Source organism: Bubalus bubalis, chromosome 14, assembly GCF_019923935.1.
Source record: "Bubalus bubalis isolate 160015118507 breed Murrah chromosome 14, NDDB_SH_1, whole genome shotgun sequence".
Lineage (NCBI taxonomy): Eukaryota > Metazoa > Chordata > Mammalia > Artiodactyla > Bovidae > Bubalus > Bubalus bubalis.
In genome coordinates this window covers 24,079,274-24,097,935 of record NC_059170.1, presented here as the reverse complement: position 1 = coordinate 24,097,935, position 18,662 = coordinate 24,079,274, and the positions used below count along the sequence as shown (strand labels likewise).

The following is an 18,662-nucleotide window of genomic DNA, read 5'->3' as shown; positions in this document are numbered from 1 at the left end:
ATCCTTCACAAGTCTCCCTCCACTCCCAGACTCTTGTACACCTGAAATTACAGAGTTAGTGGCAGGGGATAGGAGAGTAAGGATCCTGGGATGTTTCCATTAAGGTAGCTAGAAAAGGATTTTTTCCTTGGGAAGGTAATTATACCATGAGGGCATCAGCACACAGCAGGAAGTAGTAAATAAACAAATGCCACAAACAAGGAGAAATATAGATCATAAATGTGCAAGGAACTCTGAGTAGCAAGCGGTTGCTGGGTCCCTGCTCTGTACAATGTCATGGAACCCCATTAACAAGATGAGTGTTTTTCGTCTACTAAAATCCTTCTTTGAAAAGTGTCCATGTTTAGCATGTTGGCTTCCTTCTCACAGATTCCATGACTTACTTCCAAGAATTCTTAGTTAGTTTTAGGGGAAGGTGATGGAATGGTTCATACTTCCCTTCTGAGGGCCATGAGAGAGAACAGTTATACAGAAGTCACAATTTTTAAAACCACATATACTGTAAATATTTCAAATCCTGTGGTGTATGGGAAATGTGAACCCCTGAGGTTCATGAAGGTTTTCCTGGATGTAGGAATTTCTTTGAGATCCATGCAGTATTCTGTCATCCATTTTTATGAGGCTGCTGAGTCCAGACTCAGAACATCAGGAGTAAATGCAGAATGGAGAAAGCTCTTTGATCATCTTTAAAGACAAAGGTCTCCCCTTCAATGTACTTGGAAGTATTTCAAATCATGTAAATACATAGACAGGCTTAGAATGATCAAAGCAGAGAGAATGGTGCTATCTTTTGGCTTGTGACTGTTTATTTTCCATCAAATTTTAAAGCATAATTTTTTTTAAAGGAGAGAGAGAAATAAAAGTTTCCAAAAGCATAATAAAAATCCCCTTACCACCTCCATTTTTCCTTTCCCACCCACATTCTCCAAAAAGGGAAGAAAGAGAGAGGAAGAAGGACAACCCTGAGGAAGAAGCACAGTATCCACATGACATCTTTTCATGGGAGATGCTGATGAGTGACAACATTCTGCAAGGTAACCTTAGAAGAGATGAGGGAGGGGCAGACAGGCTTTCAAGGAGTCACTGCAAAGACTCTCTGGGGAGGCTCCCCACTTTGCAAAGTCCATATAACAATGCAGACTTCATACACACTGTGTGTCAGCTAATATTGAGTTCCTGTAATTAATCAAAGAGAAAAAAAATTCTCTCTAATCTTCCGGAGGTATATTGAGTCATGTTCATGCTGTTGTTTACTAATTTAGCCAATACCTCATTAATAAGGATTGCTCATAGCTTTTCAACTCAGTTCCAGGCACTGGGATAAGTAATTAGTATTGATTATCTCACTTGGTAGTCACAATTCTATAAAGCAGGGACTGTTACTAATGTCCCATTTAAGAGATGTGAAAGTTAAGGCACAGAAAGGGTGAGTGAGTAGCCTAAAGCTGCTCAGAGAGGCAAGGAATAGAACCAAGATTGGCACACAGGCAAATCTGACCCTGGAGTCTTTCCTTTTAGCCTACAAGTCATAGTGGTTACTGTCTATCACACTGTCCATCACACGATGTCATGTGCATTTCTCTGGATGAGGAAATGACCAAGGGTGCCTCAGGAGAGAGGGATGGCAATCTGATAAAAAACATTTTAACACAGTTGGATAAGTTGCATGGTTAGAGCATCAGAATTAGATACTGCATTAAGAATTCAGACAATGGCTTCAATGTAATTACTGACAAATAATGACACATTTGTATAATGGAATACTATACAGTCATTAAAAAGGATGAGGTAGAGTTTATATGAGCTGAAGTGGAACAGTCTCAAAAACAGAGTATTATTATTTGACTGTCATGCAGCTTGTGGGATCTTAGCTCCCTGACCAAGGGTTGAACTTGGACCTGGGCAGCAAAAGTTCAGAGTCCTAACCACTTAACCACCAGAAAATCCCTGAATGCTAATATTTTTAAATGCAAGATGAGAAACTGCAGATGGTAGGCTTCTATGAGGACAGCATCTTTCTGGAAGAAGACCTAAGTCATTGGGGCTCCCCCTCTGGCTTGGGGAACTGGAGACCAGGAAACCCTAGAGATCTGGGATTAAAGGAAAACATGCTTTCAGTCCATGTTTACTGGAACAGTTTCAGTTTTTTAAATCACATGTGCATGTTTTGATTTTTCAATTCAAGAATCTAGTGTAAAGAGGGTTCTGTTCTGTTGGACGAAAATGGCTTCTGTGTTGGTAAACTTGTGCTTCTGCTTGTCATGATCCCTGTTCTACTTCCAGATTTGCTAGATGGGAACCTTGACCAAGCCAGTCTTCACCTCAGCCAAAAGCATTTTGTCACGTAAAAGCATCTCACACCTGGGGAGACGCTTCATGAACTTCCAGGATAACTCACACCATCGATGGCACTCTCATTGTCCATCCATTCAGAGGACCATTTACAGCATGAAAGATGCTGAGAAGTGTTTGGACCATTGTCGAGAACTGGCTGATTTTGTCAGTGTTTTTTTTCTCCCCAGCTCCTTGAGAGTAGGACTACAGCGTGAAGATCCCCAGAGAAGGCAACAAAGACCTACCGCTTAGATGTAACAGGGTCAGGGACTTCCCTGCTGGTCCACTGGTTAAGAATCTGCCTTCCAATGCAGGAGATATGGGTTTGATCCCTGGTTGGGGAGTAAGATCCCACATGTCACTGGGCAACTAAGCCGGTGTGCCAGAGCTAGAGAGGACTCTGTGTGCCACAATGAAAACTCTTGCATGCTGCAACTGAGACCCGATGCGGCCAAAAAAATCAATAAATAATATTAAAAATAAATGCAACAGGGTCTAACTGCAGGTGTGTTAAGAATCACAGAAGTTGGGACGTCCTGGTGGTCCACTGGTAAAGAATCCACCTGCCAATGCAGGGAACACAGGTTCCAACCTTGGTCCAGGAAGATTCCACATGCTACGGGGCAACTAGATCTGTGGGCCACAACTACTGAAGCCTGCGTGCCCTAGAGCCTATGCTCTGCAATAAGAGAAGCCACTGCAATGAGAAACCCGCACACTGCAACTAGAAAGTATCTGTGCTCGCCACAACTAGAGAAAGCCCGCGGGCAGCAGTGAAGACCCAGCACAGCCATAAATAAACAAAATTTGGAAAAAAAAATCACAGAAGTTTGGTTTGGAAGAAGCTTGAAGGGTTTTTCTGGGCTGGCCCAGGCAAGTGAGAGAGGCATGGAATGAGTCTCCAGGAAAACGGGGGAGGCAGGCTGCCTTTGTCCCCATCACACCCCTTCCCCTGTGGTCAGCTGCAGAATGACATGTCCTGGGCACAAACACCTGGACCAGAAGGGAGGCCTCCTTTGAGGGGACTGTTCCCAAGACCAGAAATGAAGGATGAGCAGCCGCAGGACACTGCAGCTGTGCACTGCATGCGTCTAACACCCGGGAAAGTGTTGGTTTAACCATTTGTTACTTTCCCTGTGCATGGAGTTGTATTATGAGGCCATCGGGCCTCCTCTTCTTTCTCTTCTTTAAGTTATCTTAACCTTTCTTTCCTTTCATGAATTTCAGCAGCTCTCTATAGCCACAATTACATTGAAAAGTAAAATTCCACAAGTTACAGGGAACCGAGAGTCACTTAACATAGCAAGATGGTACATTTCGCAACCAGAACTTGCCTGGAGATTGGCAACTCTATTAAATTATTTCCTTTGAATGTGTCATGCCTAAACATGGGTGCTGCAGAACTTGAGACACCGTGGCTACAATGATCTGCATTTCAATTTCAGAAATTTTTAGATTTTTTTTTAATGAAGTGAGAGCTAAGTAATTTCTTGCATTATCCCCACAGTATAAAGAAGAGTAGTTTCTCTTGGAGTTTTTTTTTTTTTTTTTTAACTTTGCAAAGTAGTTAAATGAGAGATGCTGAGGGAAAACTGCTGTCTTTTTTGTGCTTAATATTAATTTGCTTGGATGGGCTAGGAAAATAACTGGCTTCCACTCCACTTTGAGGAAAAAGTGAAAAGTTCTGGATGGAAAGGCTCCAGAATGCAGAGAACATCTGAAGTTATTTAACTGAGATATTGAAATACACTTTTCCAGATTAAGAGAAACAGGACTTTCCTGGTGGCTCGGTGGTAAAGAATCCACCTGCCAATGCATGGGACACGGGTTTGATCCTTGGTCTAGGAAGATCCTACATGTCAGAGAGCAACTAAGCCTGTGAGCCACAACTACTGAGCCCATGCTCTAGGGCCCGAGAGCCGCAACTACAGAAGCCCACTTGCCCTAGAGCCCATGCTCTGCAACAAGAGAAGGTATCGCAATGAGAAACCCGTGAACCACAACAAAGAATAACCCCCACTCGCCTCAACTAGAGAAAGCCTGAGAGCAGCAATGAAGACCAGTACAACCAAATAAAGAAAGAAAGAGCATGATAAGAATGCATCAAAAATATTAAAAGAAAAAAATAGAAACAAATAAAAGAAAGTTTCCGTGTTTTCTCAACATCTCTAAAAATGATCCTGACTATATGAACAGGCACAAACCTTAACTGATTTCTCCATCATAATGTTGAATTCTGATCTTTTCAGCTTTGAATTCTTCCTGATGGTTCAGATGTAAAAGTCTCTCACACGGGGACTTCTGTAGCCGCAGAAGGCATTGTCGACTAATAAGAGTTTGAGGAAGAGACAGTGGCCAGAAAAAAATTCCAAAGCCACTGAGTGGAAATCAGGCATTTTCTTCCCTGATGCCTGAATAGTGTGGTTATCCAATAGATTTGGGTCTTCACCAGACCCAGATGTTTGAATATACTTCCCCTATTCATGGGAACTTTGCTAAAATATGCTTTCCCTGCTTCACTGATTTGACACTTATTAAGCACCAACTGTATGTCTGATGTGTATTAGGGGGAGCAAGGTGAACAAGTTTCCTTAGTCTAAGCTCAGGGTTGAAATGATGCAACAATGAAGATCTCCCAGGTCTTCTAAGTAATTGATCTTTTTGGATGTGGCCCAAGACAGGTTGGTGTTGTACCAAACTGTTTTTGTAGCCTGTAGTGCCCTAGAGACACAGCATATTTGTTCATCCATTCCCCAAAGCCCCTCCCCACCTCGAAGTTCATTCCTTGCTAGACAAGTCCCTGAATTTTTGTTTAAGATACTTGGTTTGGGGACAAGAGTTGTTGAGAGCAAAGGTGGGCCAAGGTAAGTGGTTGGGATTCAGCCTTCTCTTGTGAGAAACTTGTGGAGGGAGGAGGGCAAGTAGCTGAGAATTTCCTGGATCTCAGGACAGGACCCTCATCTGAAAGTGTAGGATTCCCATCCAGCTCCAACCCACCCCCCACTGCATTTTGCACAGTTTCTTCTCTTATTCTTATCTCCTATTTTGTAAAAGTCATCAGAGGAATTAAAGAAAGTTACAGGTGGGATCTTTTCCTATCTCATCTTTTCCTTCCTTTTTTCTTGCTTTGAAAGGTAAAGGGAAGGAATGGCATGAAGACCAAAGAAGGTGTTTCATGGCCTTTGAGCAGTCTGAAGCAATTACACCACCCCTATTAGGGGAAAGCTTTGTCTAAGACTGTGCTTCTTAAACTTTGTGTTCTATTATCTGCATAGGAAAGGAAAAAAGGAAAGTGAAGTCACTCAGTTGTGTCCGACTCTTTGCAACTCCATGGACTGTAGCCTACCGGGCTCCTCCATCCATGGGATTTTCCAGGCGGGGGTACTGGAGTGGAAATTTTCTTCTCCAGGGGAATCTTCCCGACCCAGGGATCGAACCCAGGTCTCCCACATTACAGGCAGACACTTTACCATCTGAGCCACCAGGAAGGGTGACTATTAACTGCATGCTTCCTGTCATACCTGTTTGTATACTTTCTAACTTAAAGAACAATATTAAATTAAGCCAATTAAAAAAAAAACACTCTCCAAAAGCAATATGACCTATGAAATTAAAAATTTGATAAGCCAGCTTTAGTTTTTTCCCAATGCACATTAGAATACATAGCTAACATTAACAAATGTCCCATCTATGAACCACACCTAAAATAATCTGGTGTGACCGAGGTCAAAGTCCCTGTAGGGTGTGGTTTTTCCATTTGACTGATCAGGAAGAATTCAAAACTGGTCCAAGCTATTTAATAGATTGCAGAGAAATAAGTGAAGGTTCATACTTGTTCATGGAATTCTCCATTGCCTAGGGTCATATTTAGCGTTGTTAGGAAAACAACAAGCTACCTGTTAAGTTCTTCTCCCATTCTGTTAGCAGGAATTTTTTTCCAGGTTACCAGGTTTATTCATTTTGTTGTTAGTAATGAGTCACAGACAAACCAATTGCTAGCCTTACAGGAGACACCACGAGGAAGGTTATAGACAATGTGCTCTGCAACTGTCCCTGTTGATTTCTTGATCCCTTCATTTTGGTGTTTCCCCAAGTATAGAAGCCACTTGATGTTTTCGCTGTTAGCAATTGACTCTCATGCTCTTTCAACCTGTGAGTTTAAATTCTGCACCCAAGTGAACATTCTTTTTTAAAATATTTATTTATTTATCTGGCTACAGCAGGTCTTAGTTGTGGTGTGCAGAATCTAGTTCCCTGACCAAGGATCGAACCAGGGTCTGCTGCCCTGGGAGCTTGGAGTCTTAGCCACTGGATCACCAAGCACTTTTCAGCTTTTGTTAACCAGATGTCAAATATCTCCAAGAGAGAAGCATCCTACTGCTTTCTTACCCCAGGTGTCCCCAACTCCAACCCCCAGATGATAGGCTGCTGTAATAAATGTGTGAGAAACAAAACTGCTGTTGCTTTTGTGAAGCAAAGTTTAGTTCCCTGACCAGGAATCAAACCCATCACCCCTGCCCTGGCAGCCCAGAGTCTTAACACTGGACCACTGGAGAAATCTTGAGAAGCAATGGTTTAAAGAAAAAGAACAACCGGTTCACTAATTTATAAACTCATGGCAAACCACTCTGAATGGGCAGATGGGTCGCCTGGACTTGCCCAGGATTAACACTTCCTTGAGGTGCCTTAAGAATTGGCAAAGCCTCCCTGGGAGGAGCCGCCCTCTCTGGCGCTGGCGTACATGCTGCACTCTAGGTCCTAACTCTGTCCTGGCCGTGAGCACACGAGAGCCCTCTCCCATTCTGCTAAACACATGGCTCATGAGCACTGCATTTGGAAATGGTTCCTAACAGATGACTTCCCCTTTTTGCAACTCATGTTGAAGTCTTCGAGTATCACTTGTAGGGGCATTTTTTTGTTGTTGTTACTAGCCTCCCACCTTCCTCCTTTGAAGTTATTTCCCCTCTTGTCATTTCCTCTCTGAGTCATCACGGTTCCAAGATGACCACACATGTTTCTACAGCCGCTTCCCCATTCCATTATCATGCAGGCCACTTTCCTTTGAAAAGTCTCCTAATGGACGTTTTTAAGTTTAGGGGTAAGCTCGATGGTGTTCTGTTTTGCTTCCTCCCCCGCTCAATTGCCACCCCCTCTCCCCCCAGCAAAGTGAGCTCTTTAGTAAATACCCTGTTAAGGGAATTAAAGGTTATCAAACAGGGGAAAGAATAATATTCTGTACTAGATTGTTAATGCTAATGATGATTTATTAAGTATTGATAAAGGGGACTAAACCTTTTTTCTCTGTGGCATTTAGAGCAGCATCTGGCTTAATATTTGTGGAATGAAGGAAAGGATTTTCAACAGAAAATGGAAATAAAGTTGGCGAAAATTAACATCAGTTTCTTGAGACTTTCCTGGCGGTCCAGTGGTTAAGATTCTGAGCTTCCACTACAGGGGAGCAAGGGTTCAATCCCTATTCTGGGTACTTATCTCTCAGGCCACTCAGTGTGGCCAAAAAAAAAAAAAAAAAATCAGGGTGGGGTGGGAAGGAGGTTCAAGAGGAAGGGGATATATGGGATATATGTCTACTTAAGGCTGATTCACATTGTTCTATGGTAAAGCAATTATCCTCCAATTAAAAAATTAAAAAAAAATCAGTTCCTTAAAAAGAAAACTATTTAACACGCAGTTCACTAAAAGCTATTTATGCCTTTATTTACTCTTCATTCTGTTCACATCTCCTGACACTTTTGAACACCAAATGTCTTATTTTTTCAAAAGGCAGAGCGAATGATGCTTTTCCATGTGCACTGAGAACAGCAGGGTACCATCCGAGATGGAAAAGGAAGCCCTGCTCTGTCTCCTGACTCACCTCCTGCTTCTGCTGTCTCCTACTGACTGTCCATGGGCACCCAGAAGCTTGAGTGATCTTTTAAAAGGTAAGACAGCCCGTGTCACCTCCTGCTTTAAACAGGCCACTGGTTTCCGCTGCAGTCCAAGTTCTTAGTCCAAGTTCTTACAGTGTCGACTAGACCCAGTGTGCACAGGACACTGCTGAGCCCTCAAATGTTGCTGCTGACACTTTCTCCCCTTGTGACTCTTCTCTAACATCACTGGCCTTTTCACTGACACTCTGCTCTGCTCAGTTCATTCCTGCCCTTGCATTTGCTGTTCCCTCTGCCTGGAATACTTTCCCCATCATCCTGGTTTCCAGAGAGGCCCTTTCTGTCTACCACCTCTGTCAGGTCACCCTGTTTTGTTTTCTTTAGGGCAGTTAGCAGCATCTGAAATCATTGAATCCCTTTACTGACTTACCGACCTTCTGACCCCAAGGAACGTTGGCTCTTTGTTGATCACCCTGATCCCCAGAGCTCGATAACTATGTGTTGGGTGAAAGGATGACAGTGAACCATGAGCTATGTTTTCCACTGGGTTCTGTGTCAGCCTGTCCTGCCTTGGGAGGCAGGTGAAGGGGTCAAGCTGCTGGATAAAGTCAGAGGGAGGCCACCAGTGCTTACGGCTATGACTTTGGTTGCAAAGGCTCAGAGATAAGGCAACATCTGATCACGGGAGAAGGAGCAGGTGATTCTCAAGTGTCTATGTTGAGAGGTGGGTCAGGTTGGGGCCAGGGAGGGGTTAGGAGAGCTGAGAGTCAGGGATGACCTCTGTTCCCAGACATCTGATAAGCAGGAAGTACCGTTCCTGTCCTCAAGGCTGTGTTGCAAGGGCTCTGCACGCCTGTTAACCTCCCATTCATTCACACACACATACACCTAGGTGTTTCTTGAATACCTACTGTGTGTAGGCACTAAAGATGCAGCACTGAGGGTTTCCCTGGTGGCTCAGTGGTAAAGAATCCACCTGCCAACGCAGGAAACACAGGTTCCGCCCCTGATCGGGAAGATCCCACGTGCCGTGGACAACGTAGCCTGTGCGCCACAACTATCGAGCCTAGAGCCTGGGAGCCATAACTACTGCAGCCCGTGCACCTAGAGCCCACGCTCTGCAAGAAGAGAAGGCGCCATAATGAGAAACCTGCACTCCATAACTAGAGAGTACCCCCGCCACTCTCTGCAACTAGAGAAAGTCCTTGTGCAGCCAAGAAGATCCAGCACAGCTATAAATAAATACATAAAGTTGCAGCGCCGAATGAGAAAGCCCAGATCTATCCTTAATGGAGTTGACTTTCCAGAGCAGGAAACAATCAATCTCCCATCTTAATAAGAGAGGCTGAGATGGATGGTGAGATGATGCAGTGGGTGTCTAAAGGGAGGCGGATTAGATAGGGTGGTGCAGAGAGGCCTTTGGCTGGCGAGATGCTTGAGAGGAGTACCCAGTGGTCCAGCCACAGGAAGAGAGAAGCATGCCAGGCCAGGAATGGCAGGGGAGAAGGGGAAGGAATTCGTTCAGGGAAGAATTCAGCTCCAGTGGGGGAGCTGGTGGGAGTGGATCATTATACTTAAGAGCTTCTAAAGGTATAAGGAGAGCCTGAAATTGTTCCCCACTCACAAACAAAGCCTCAGTGAGCATTCTTGCCCAGAAGCACCAGAGCAGGAGAGTCTCAGCGACCAGTGGACACTCTGACGCCACCCTAGTCTATCAGGGTCTAAACCAACCCTGGGAATGTTGGTGGTTTTTTTAAAAAAACAATTCAAAGTCTTCACTATAGACCCTGCTTGACTGAATCTGGAACCATTTCACTCAGAGGTGCAATGAAGCAGGACCATTTGCTTTTCAATTGAAGCTGAAATCTGAAATGCTGAGAACATTTCAGGACATTTAAAAGTTCTTAAAACATAAATATGATTTCAGTCAGTTCTCTGGACCATCCACCTTTCAGTAACACAATGAATACACTTGTCTGAAAATTCCCTTCAGAAAACCAAGTGAGCAAACAGCCTATAGCTCTACTCATAAGAGAGAACGTCTAGACTGTAGAGAAAATACTACAGAAAGTAGGTTTTCAAATACTCGAGATTCTCAGAAAGTGATGGAAAATAACCACCATGCTTATTTGACCCAGGATTCCTCTTTCGATTTCTGGACATTCACTCCAGGGAGACAAAGATGCTATTTTCAGTATCACTTCTAAGTGTGTGGACGTGTGCACGCATGTGCGCGCGCACACACACACACACACTCAGACGTAAACACAATTTGCATTACATTTAATAAAACCACTTATTCATCTTGTCTTTTAGACCTGATGTTCTAGCTTTTCTTGAATGAGTTGAACATGGAGCCAGTCAGCTACAGTCCACTGAGAGGCTGGATTTACCAACTTGGCAACGCATCATGGTCTCTATTTTTGTTGCAGTCACACTGTTTGAGGTCAGTGTTTCCTAGCTCTAATTTTATCACGTTTATTTTTCAGTTTTTCTCTTCATTTAATAAGACAGTTTGGGGAAACTTAATAAAATCAGACAATTACACAGAGTCTGCTGTGCACACAGGTGAAATTCTAGTGATGAGGAAGTCCAGGTTGGCTGTTAAGCAGCAACACTGGGGGACAGCCTGGGAGGGCTCTGCTCACCTCCCGACGTGCACAGGCAGACATCAGGACACGGGAGGTGTTGGGGTGAAACACTCGGGTGACCCGAGTGAAAAGCAGGGTTGCTTTAAAGTCAGATGCCCCGATGCGGGGGACCCCTCCCATGGCATGACCCCTTCAAGTACTGTGTTACCATCGAATCAGAAGCACCTAAACAACAATGTAGGCATTAAAAATACTGAGGTAGATCAACAGTGCTAAAACAGACAGCATTCTAATACATAATTTTCACTGTAAAAGACAAGAAGCCCCACAGATATTCAGTTACTGCTCCCGCTCTTGTAAAGCCATTTTAAAAAGTATATTATTTTCTTTGTGTACTGGTGGTTTTATAGGAATGCTGGGGAAGCCGTGAGGTGAGGCTGCCTTAGGACTGGGAGTGGAAGACTTGGGTTCTTGCCCTGGGACTGCCCTTACTGGGTGGGGGCATTTGAACAAGTTCACATGTCATTCATCTAAGACTTGGGTCGGCAATCTAGGGCCTTTGGACCAAATCCGCATGACCGGTCCACGAGTTAAGAATGATTTCATATTTTTAAAGGGTTGTAAAAACAAACAAGAATATGCACTGGAGATCAGAGGTGGCCCACAGAGCATAAAACACTATCTGGCTCTTTATGAAAAGAGTGTGGACCTCTTGCCTAAGGATCAGGATATAGTGAGGTGGTTAAGAGCTGGGGCTTGGGTCAGTCTGCCTGGTTGGTACCTGGCATTCTACTAACTAGCAAATGACCTTGTCAAGTCGTTTCAAGGTCATCTGTCCTCATCTGGTCTACTTTCCTCATCTGTAAAATGAGGATAAGAGTAACACACCTACCTCATGGAGATGTCGAGAGGATGTAATAAGAAAAAGCAAGCAGAAAACTCAGCACCAGGCCTGGCAGATGGACAGTCAGTAAGGGTCAGCTGTTACTATCTGTATAATATCGATAATAGAATTTTATGGGGCTGCTGAGACTATCAAATATATGTTACATGCATATATATATATATATATATGTTAATCACATGCTGCAAAGTGCTGTAGAAACTGGGCAGATTCAGCGGCCCATAAATAAAAATAAGTCTAAATCATAAAAAAAATCTGGATAGTCATAGAAAATGTCAATGTTATGAAAGAAATAAAAAGTAGTGGATTGTTCTAGATTAAGGTTGACAGAGACCTAACAAACAAAATGTGTGATCCTGGAATGAGTTTGGAGTTAGAAAAACAAACACACACACACACACACAAAGACATCGTAATAGCCAAAAAAGCTAGAAAGGATATTTTTGGATTTCTGGAAAATGTGAATGTAGCCTGTGTCTAAATATATATAGGTTTATATATATATATATATAAATATATATAAATAGATCACAAATGTGATAAAGTGCCTGGAATCAGTGAATCTAGGTAAAGGATAATGTACACGTTTACTGCATTTTTTTTTCTGTTTTCCCAGTGCTTTAAATTTTTTTCAAAGAAAATAGTTCAGTACAAAATTCTAGGATAGCTAATATACATTAGAGAGGCTGTCGTGGGTTGTTCAGCTGTAACTTTCACTAATGACACCTATGATTATTATTGTAATAATAAATATCACATATTTAATCATATAAGCAAGCTTCCCATTTCATAATTGCTTCATTTCTTTTTCCTGTTCTACTTAGAATTTTTAAAAAGATGTAGCAAAATAACCCTGACCTTCACTTTCCTTGTGTCTGAGCAGTTTTTTTGTTTTCTTTTTTAAGCAGTTATTTCAACTTTCTAAATAGCAAAACCTTTTTGATCCCTGCCACAGACTTGAGCTCGGCTCAGGAATAATCAGTACAGAAGGTATCATGAAAACAGCATAGGAAAGCCTGCTGAGGGCTCAGGGCCAGAGCAGAGACCTGTGTCTCGTTCAGAAATGTGTTAGAAGGTGAATGGGCACAAAGAGATGGGTTGTGTTATCAATCATGTACACTGAGTTTTGCTAGAAAATAATTTGCATCCATCTCTGAGTCAGACTGGTAAGGAGCTTTACAGCACATATATTTTCTGCACTTAAACTCCCATGAAACTTTCCCCTCTAGAGCTTACATGTTACTGTTTCATTTTTGACTTCATCAGAAACTCAGCACTGAAATCAGCCGCTGTCCTTAACCCAGACTGCTCTATCTTCTGCCCCTGCAGACCGCCCGGCCACTCACCTTGGGCGCTCCGTCCAGGATGCCTGCTCCTTTCATGTTGCTCATGTGAACCAGCTCCTCTGAGCCCGGCGGCTAATATCTCTGACTTCAGAAGCGGTTACGCAATGTCACTGCATGCCTCTGGCTGGTTCTCAGAAACTGAATTCTATGGAGCTATCTGACAGCACAGGAAATTGTCAGAATGGTTCTCCCAGAAGGCAGACTTTCTGGAAAGGAGGAGAAGAAAAGAAGTGAAGGAGGGAAGATAAGAAATCAAGGCCACCCTCACTCCTCAATGCCTAACGTCTATGAGTAGAGACTGTCACACATTTGCTCTGAGAAACCGCAAAAGGGGAAAAAAATAGTCTTCTCCTTTATAGGGTGAAGTTCCTACTTTGAAAAGCTGAGTGTATGAACGCATGGCAGTCTCATTCCCTGAGCGCTGTGGAACAACTCCCACTGGACAGACAAACTTATTTCTCTGATTAGAGGCCGCCAGGACAAATTTCTGATAGCAGTCAGTGTTTCTTCCTTCTTGCCCCTTAAAACTTGCCCTGCAACAGCCAGAGAAAACGAGTCCGGGGATGGGGGGGGCGGTATCCAGGAGACCTCCTCCCACATCTTTCTGGGTCAGGCACACACTTCCCCCTGCTCCAACCCCCATTGCCCACCCCCTGGTCTTTGGGTGCTGTCTCTGCAGCAGGGCTATGCCGAGCACTTGTCAATACAAGTATATTATCTCTCAAATCTCACCCACCCACCATCTGAACCTGAAGTCACAATGCTAGTTCATCATGCAATTCAGGACAACTTGCTAAATTGCTCCACTTTTGTTGTGAGCATGTGTGTTTCGTTGCTCAGTCATGTCCAATTCTTTGCAACTCTTTGAGCTGTAGCCCACCAGGCTCCTCTGTTTATGGGATGTCCCAGGCAAGAATACTGGAGAGGGTTGCCATTTCCTTCTCCAGGGGATCTTCCCCATCCAAGAATCGAACCTGAGTTTCCTATGGCTCCTGCATTGCAGGCAGATTCTTTCCACTTTCCTTAAATTCAGACTAAATATCCAGAGAGGACCTACAGGGACGCAAATGGCTTGCTAGGCTTGTTGGCATTTTTATTTCACGTAAACAAACTGGTGTCCATCCTTCCAGCCGGGCTCAGGTTCCGTCTCCAATGAGCTCTCTCTCTCTTCCCATCCCGTGATTACAGCACTTACTGTCTTGTCTGCTGGTTGTCCTGTCTGAGCACCAGAAAGGATTTATGGGTGGAAAGAGCTCACTGATTTCCAGTGGGAGACAATCTATATTCTAAATTGCTACCTTTGTTGGAACTTCCCTGGCCAAGTGGTTGACATGTTATAGATGAGAGCAAATAAGAGGGAAGGAACAAAGATCACACAGAACTGTCACAAAATGACTGAGCAACAAGCTCAAGGTGGAGCTCCATAGAGAGGAGGGCAGAGACAGGAGAAGAGGGAATAATCTAGGAAAGGCTTCACATGGAAGGCAAGGTATGAGAAGCAGGGGCAGGTCAGTGTAGAGCCTGGACTAACAGATGTACCTGTTTATCTTTTACAGGCACTTATCCTGTTTATCCTGTTTGTCTTTACATATGAGACAAATCGTTAAAATGGTACTACTGCAGGTGATATTTGTAAGGCAAAGGCCACTAAAAAAATAGCAGATGATTTTAAATATGAATCTGGACATTTCTCTCAGGTGTACCCGTTTGCTCCTGCTTTCTTCTGGCTTTACCAGCTCCTCTGTGTTGGTGACCTCAGGTCATGGAGCACCTTATAAGGAAGAGGCAAGCGCTGTCCAGCTAAGGTTGAGGTTCGTGTTTTCAGAGAGGGAATCTAAGGAACCAAACTCTGATGCCTCTTATGTACAGAAATGGAATGATGTTATGATTGCATTTTTAAAAGCCCTTATCTCTCAGAGATGAAACATTTACAGACAAAATTTGAAAATTCAAAATAATTCAAGGGGAAAGTGGATAGAGGTAATTAGAACAATACTGGCCATGAGCTGAAAATTGGGGAGTCTGAGTCATGGATCCGTGTGGATTCATTGTACTGTACTGCTGATATTGAATTTTAAAAAGTAACAGCTTTATTAGCACATAATTCACATAGACCCCTCGGAGAAGGGAATGACAACCCACTCTAGTATTCTTGCCTGAAGAAGTCCATGGATGGAGGAGCCTAATGGGCTACAGTCTATGAAATCGCAAGGGGTCGGACTTGACTGACGCGACTAACACTTTCACTACTTGACTCTAACGTACCACAGAAGTACGATTCAGTGTTTTTTTAGTATATTTAGAGTTGTGCAACCATCACCACTATTTAATTTCAGAACTTCTTCATCACCCCAATGAGAAGACGATACCTATCAGCAGTCACTCCTTTTTCCTCCTCTTCACACTTGGAACCACTGTTTTCTATTGTATTGAAAAAAAGTAGAAAGGCTGGACAAACTTGCTCAAGTGATGAACAGATACAGACTCTGAACCCAAGTCTCCTGGAAAAGACAACAGATAGATTTCACGCCAATTCAAGTTTGGATGGTTCCCATCACCTTGGCGAATTCCAGTCAGCAATTCTTCCCAGTACTGAAGGGATGATGCTGAAGGTCCCTATGCAAATGAGAATGATGTCATTTGCATGTCTTTTTCAAGAAGAACAGTCTGAACCAAAAAACAAAACTAATAGGATTTGACCCTAAATTAAATACTCACCCCTGCATAGATATTCAGTGTGGTATTGAATGAGGGGCTTGATTTTTCAGACTCCTGTTTGATCAGCTAGAATTTTTCTGAATGGAAAGCTGTAGACATTTTGCTGCGGTCCATTCATATTTACATTTTAACTCAACATTGCGAGAGTTGATTATTCTAGGAAATTGGGTTGTTTTCGCAATATCCCACAGACCGAAGGTTGAAACAGCTAGAATTAAGAGAACCAAGTGAGAAAGCTTCTAATAAGATAATCTCCCCTTCTCTTAAGTAATGTGCTGCTAAGAACAGTATTTTTTGTTTATTTTTATTATTTATTTGGATGTGCCGGGTCTTAGTTGAGGCACACAGGACCTTCGATCTTCATTGCGGCATGCCAGATCTTTAGCTGTGGCATGTGGGATCTAGTTTCCTGACCAGGGATCAAACCCAGGCCTCCTGCAGTGACAGTGTGAAGTCTTAGTTACTGCACCACCAGCAAAGTTCCCGAGAACAGAATTTTGAGTTGAGTTTCTTTTCAGAACTTAGGGAGTCTGATCATTTTCATAACTCCTAACAAATGTGCAGGAAGGCATACTGTTTTGTGTACTGAGCTCTTTTTCATATGCTTTTTTATACTGTTTTCGTGTGGACTTTCAGCCACTCAGCTGTATGAGTGTCAGTTCAATACCTGACATTCAAGTCCAGCCGAACACCAGACTCAGAATGTCTAGAGCATTAAAGTCCTGGCAGGACATTTCAGACTGTGCTGCTTTATTTTTTTAGAAGTCTTTATTGGTTTTGTTACAATATTGTTTCTGTTTTATGGTTTGGTTCTTTGGCCAGGAGGCATGTGGGATCCTAGCTCGTTGACCAGGGATTGAACCCGAACCCCCTGCCTTGGGAGTCAAAGTCTTAACCACTGGACTGCCAGGGAATCCCCTGTGCTGCTTTAAAATCACCTGATTATCGGGCAGATTGTAACCTCAAGAAGGTAACTCAAAAGAGCTCCTTTGGTCAAAGTAGGATTTCATAAATTGCCAACAAATTCATCTAAAAACCCTAGTATAGGGATAATACGGGGAAGACTGAAATACTGAGGTATTATAATTAACGATAGCTCAGCTTACTAGCCTGAATTTTGATCCCAAGTTTGAGAGGAAAAAGGAATCAGAGCAAGACTTGAAAAAAAGGACACTGTAGAGGAAATGCTACAGGTGGAGAAAGGTCTGTAAAGCTGGAGGGCAAGGCTGAATGCAGAAAATGATGCCACGAGCCAGTAGTCATTATGGGGGTGCAACCAGGAAGGGAAGAGACAATTGGCCAGAAAATGACTGGGAAAGAGTCTTCATAGATGATAACACCTACTAAAGGGAAAAGGAAGACAAAGGCACAGGGCAAAGACAAGAGGTACTGCTGCTGCTGCTGCTAAGTCGCTTCAGTCGTGTCCGACTCTGTGTCACCCCATAGACGGCAGCCCACCAGGCTCCCCCGTCCCTGGGATTCTCCAGGCAAGAACACTGGAGTGGGTTGCCATTTCCTTCTCCAATGCATTAAAGGAAAAGTGAAAGTGAAGTCACTCAGTCATGTCTGACTCTTAGCGACCCCATGGACTGCAGCCCATCAGGCCCCTCCGTCCATGGGATTTTCCAGGCGAGAGTACTGGAGTGGGGTGCCACTGCCCTCTCCAGACAAGAGGTATGAAAGCTACGAAAATGCTGAAAGTTTTTCTCGTTATTTTGTTGTTGTTGTTCAAATCTACTTGGTTACTTTTAAAGTCTCTTGATCCTTGACCCCATTTTATTGTTTTAGTTTTTCAGACGTATTATACACAATGCTTACCTATCATGCACCTGCTAATTCCACTGTCTGACTCGTTTCTGCTGATTCTCATCACCATGGCTGCTTCTTACACTCGAGAACACGTGATTATGTTTTTAAAAAGATTCATTTACTTATGTTTTTGGTTGCACTGGGTTTTCATCGCTGTGCGTGGGCTTGCTCTAGTTGCGAGCAGGAGCCGCTCTCCAGTTGCGGTGTGGGGTCTTCTCGTCGCAGTGGTTTCTCTTGTTGTGTTACACGGGCTCTAGGCACTTGGGCTTCAGTAGTTGTGGCACATGGGCTTAGTTGCCCCGCAGCACATGGGATCTCCCTGGACCAGGGATCAAACCCAAGTCTCCTGCATTGGCAGGTGGATTCCTTACCACTGAGACACCAGGGAAGCCCCTGAAAACAATTCTTAAAGAGTTTCTCTGGGAGAAGTTATTGAGGCCTGGGGCTAAGATGTGCTCTTCTGAAGAGCAGCAGTCCCCAACCTTTTTGGCATCAGGGATGGGTTTCATGGAAGACAATTTTTCTGTGAACTGGGGTGGGGGTGGGGGGGTGGTTTCAGGATGATTCAAGTGCATTACATTTATTGTACACTTTATTATTATTACATCAGCTCCACCTCAGATCAGGCATTAGATCCTGGAGTTTGGGGACCCCAGCTGTACAGAGGTGCTAGCCTGACACTCCACTATCAGCTGGAGCTGTTTTAAGTTCTCCGCTTGAAACCACACAGAGGTTTTTCTAAACCACTAAGCGGTGTGACTTGTTGTAGCCTTGCTCAAGGAGCCAACAGCTTGTGGACAGGGGATTCTCGACAGCCTTCTCCTGTCCCAACACCGCAGACCCTCCTCCCCAAACCTGAGCCAGTGCTGTGGGTGGAATTCCTCTTTCTGAGGTGGGATTTTGTCAACATCACCTTTTAGCTGTAGGGGGAAGCACCTTTTGGGTTCTGGGTTTTCTTTCTGGGTCTTGATCAAAGTTCCTACCTTGTGAAGACTCAAGAGCTCAAGGAGTCTATCTAGGCTCCAAGGGACTGCCAATGTCCACTGTGTTACCAGCAGCTGTCACTATCAGTGCT

General features: G+C 43.6%; 1 protein-coding gene across 2 annotated transcripts in view; it reads right to left on the bottom strand.

The window, feature by feature from the left end:
- CASS4 (Cas scaffold protein family member 4) overlaps positions 1 to 13,405 on the bottom strand; it is a 35,387-nt gene extending 21,982 nt beyond the window's left edge. Inside the window, exon 1 of one of the 2 annotated variants that reach the window (XM_006048998.4) lies at positions 13,061 to 13,405. In XM_006048998.4, coding sequence (XP_006049060.4) covers positions 13,061 to 13,105 — 45 coding nt within the window. In that variant the 5' untranslated portion in view covers positions 13,106 to 13,405. The remainder of the gene's footprint in view (positions 1 to 13,060) is intronic. The other variant, XM_006048999.4, reaches the window with a different exon arrangement.
- Between the last annotated feature and the right edge of the window lie 5,257 nt (positions 13,406 to 18,662).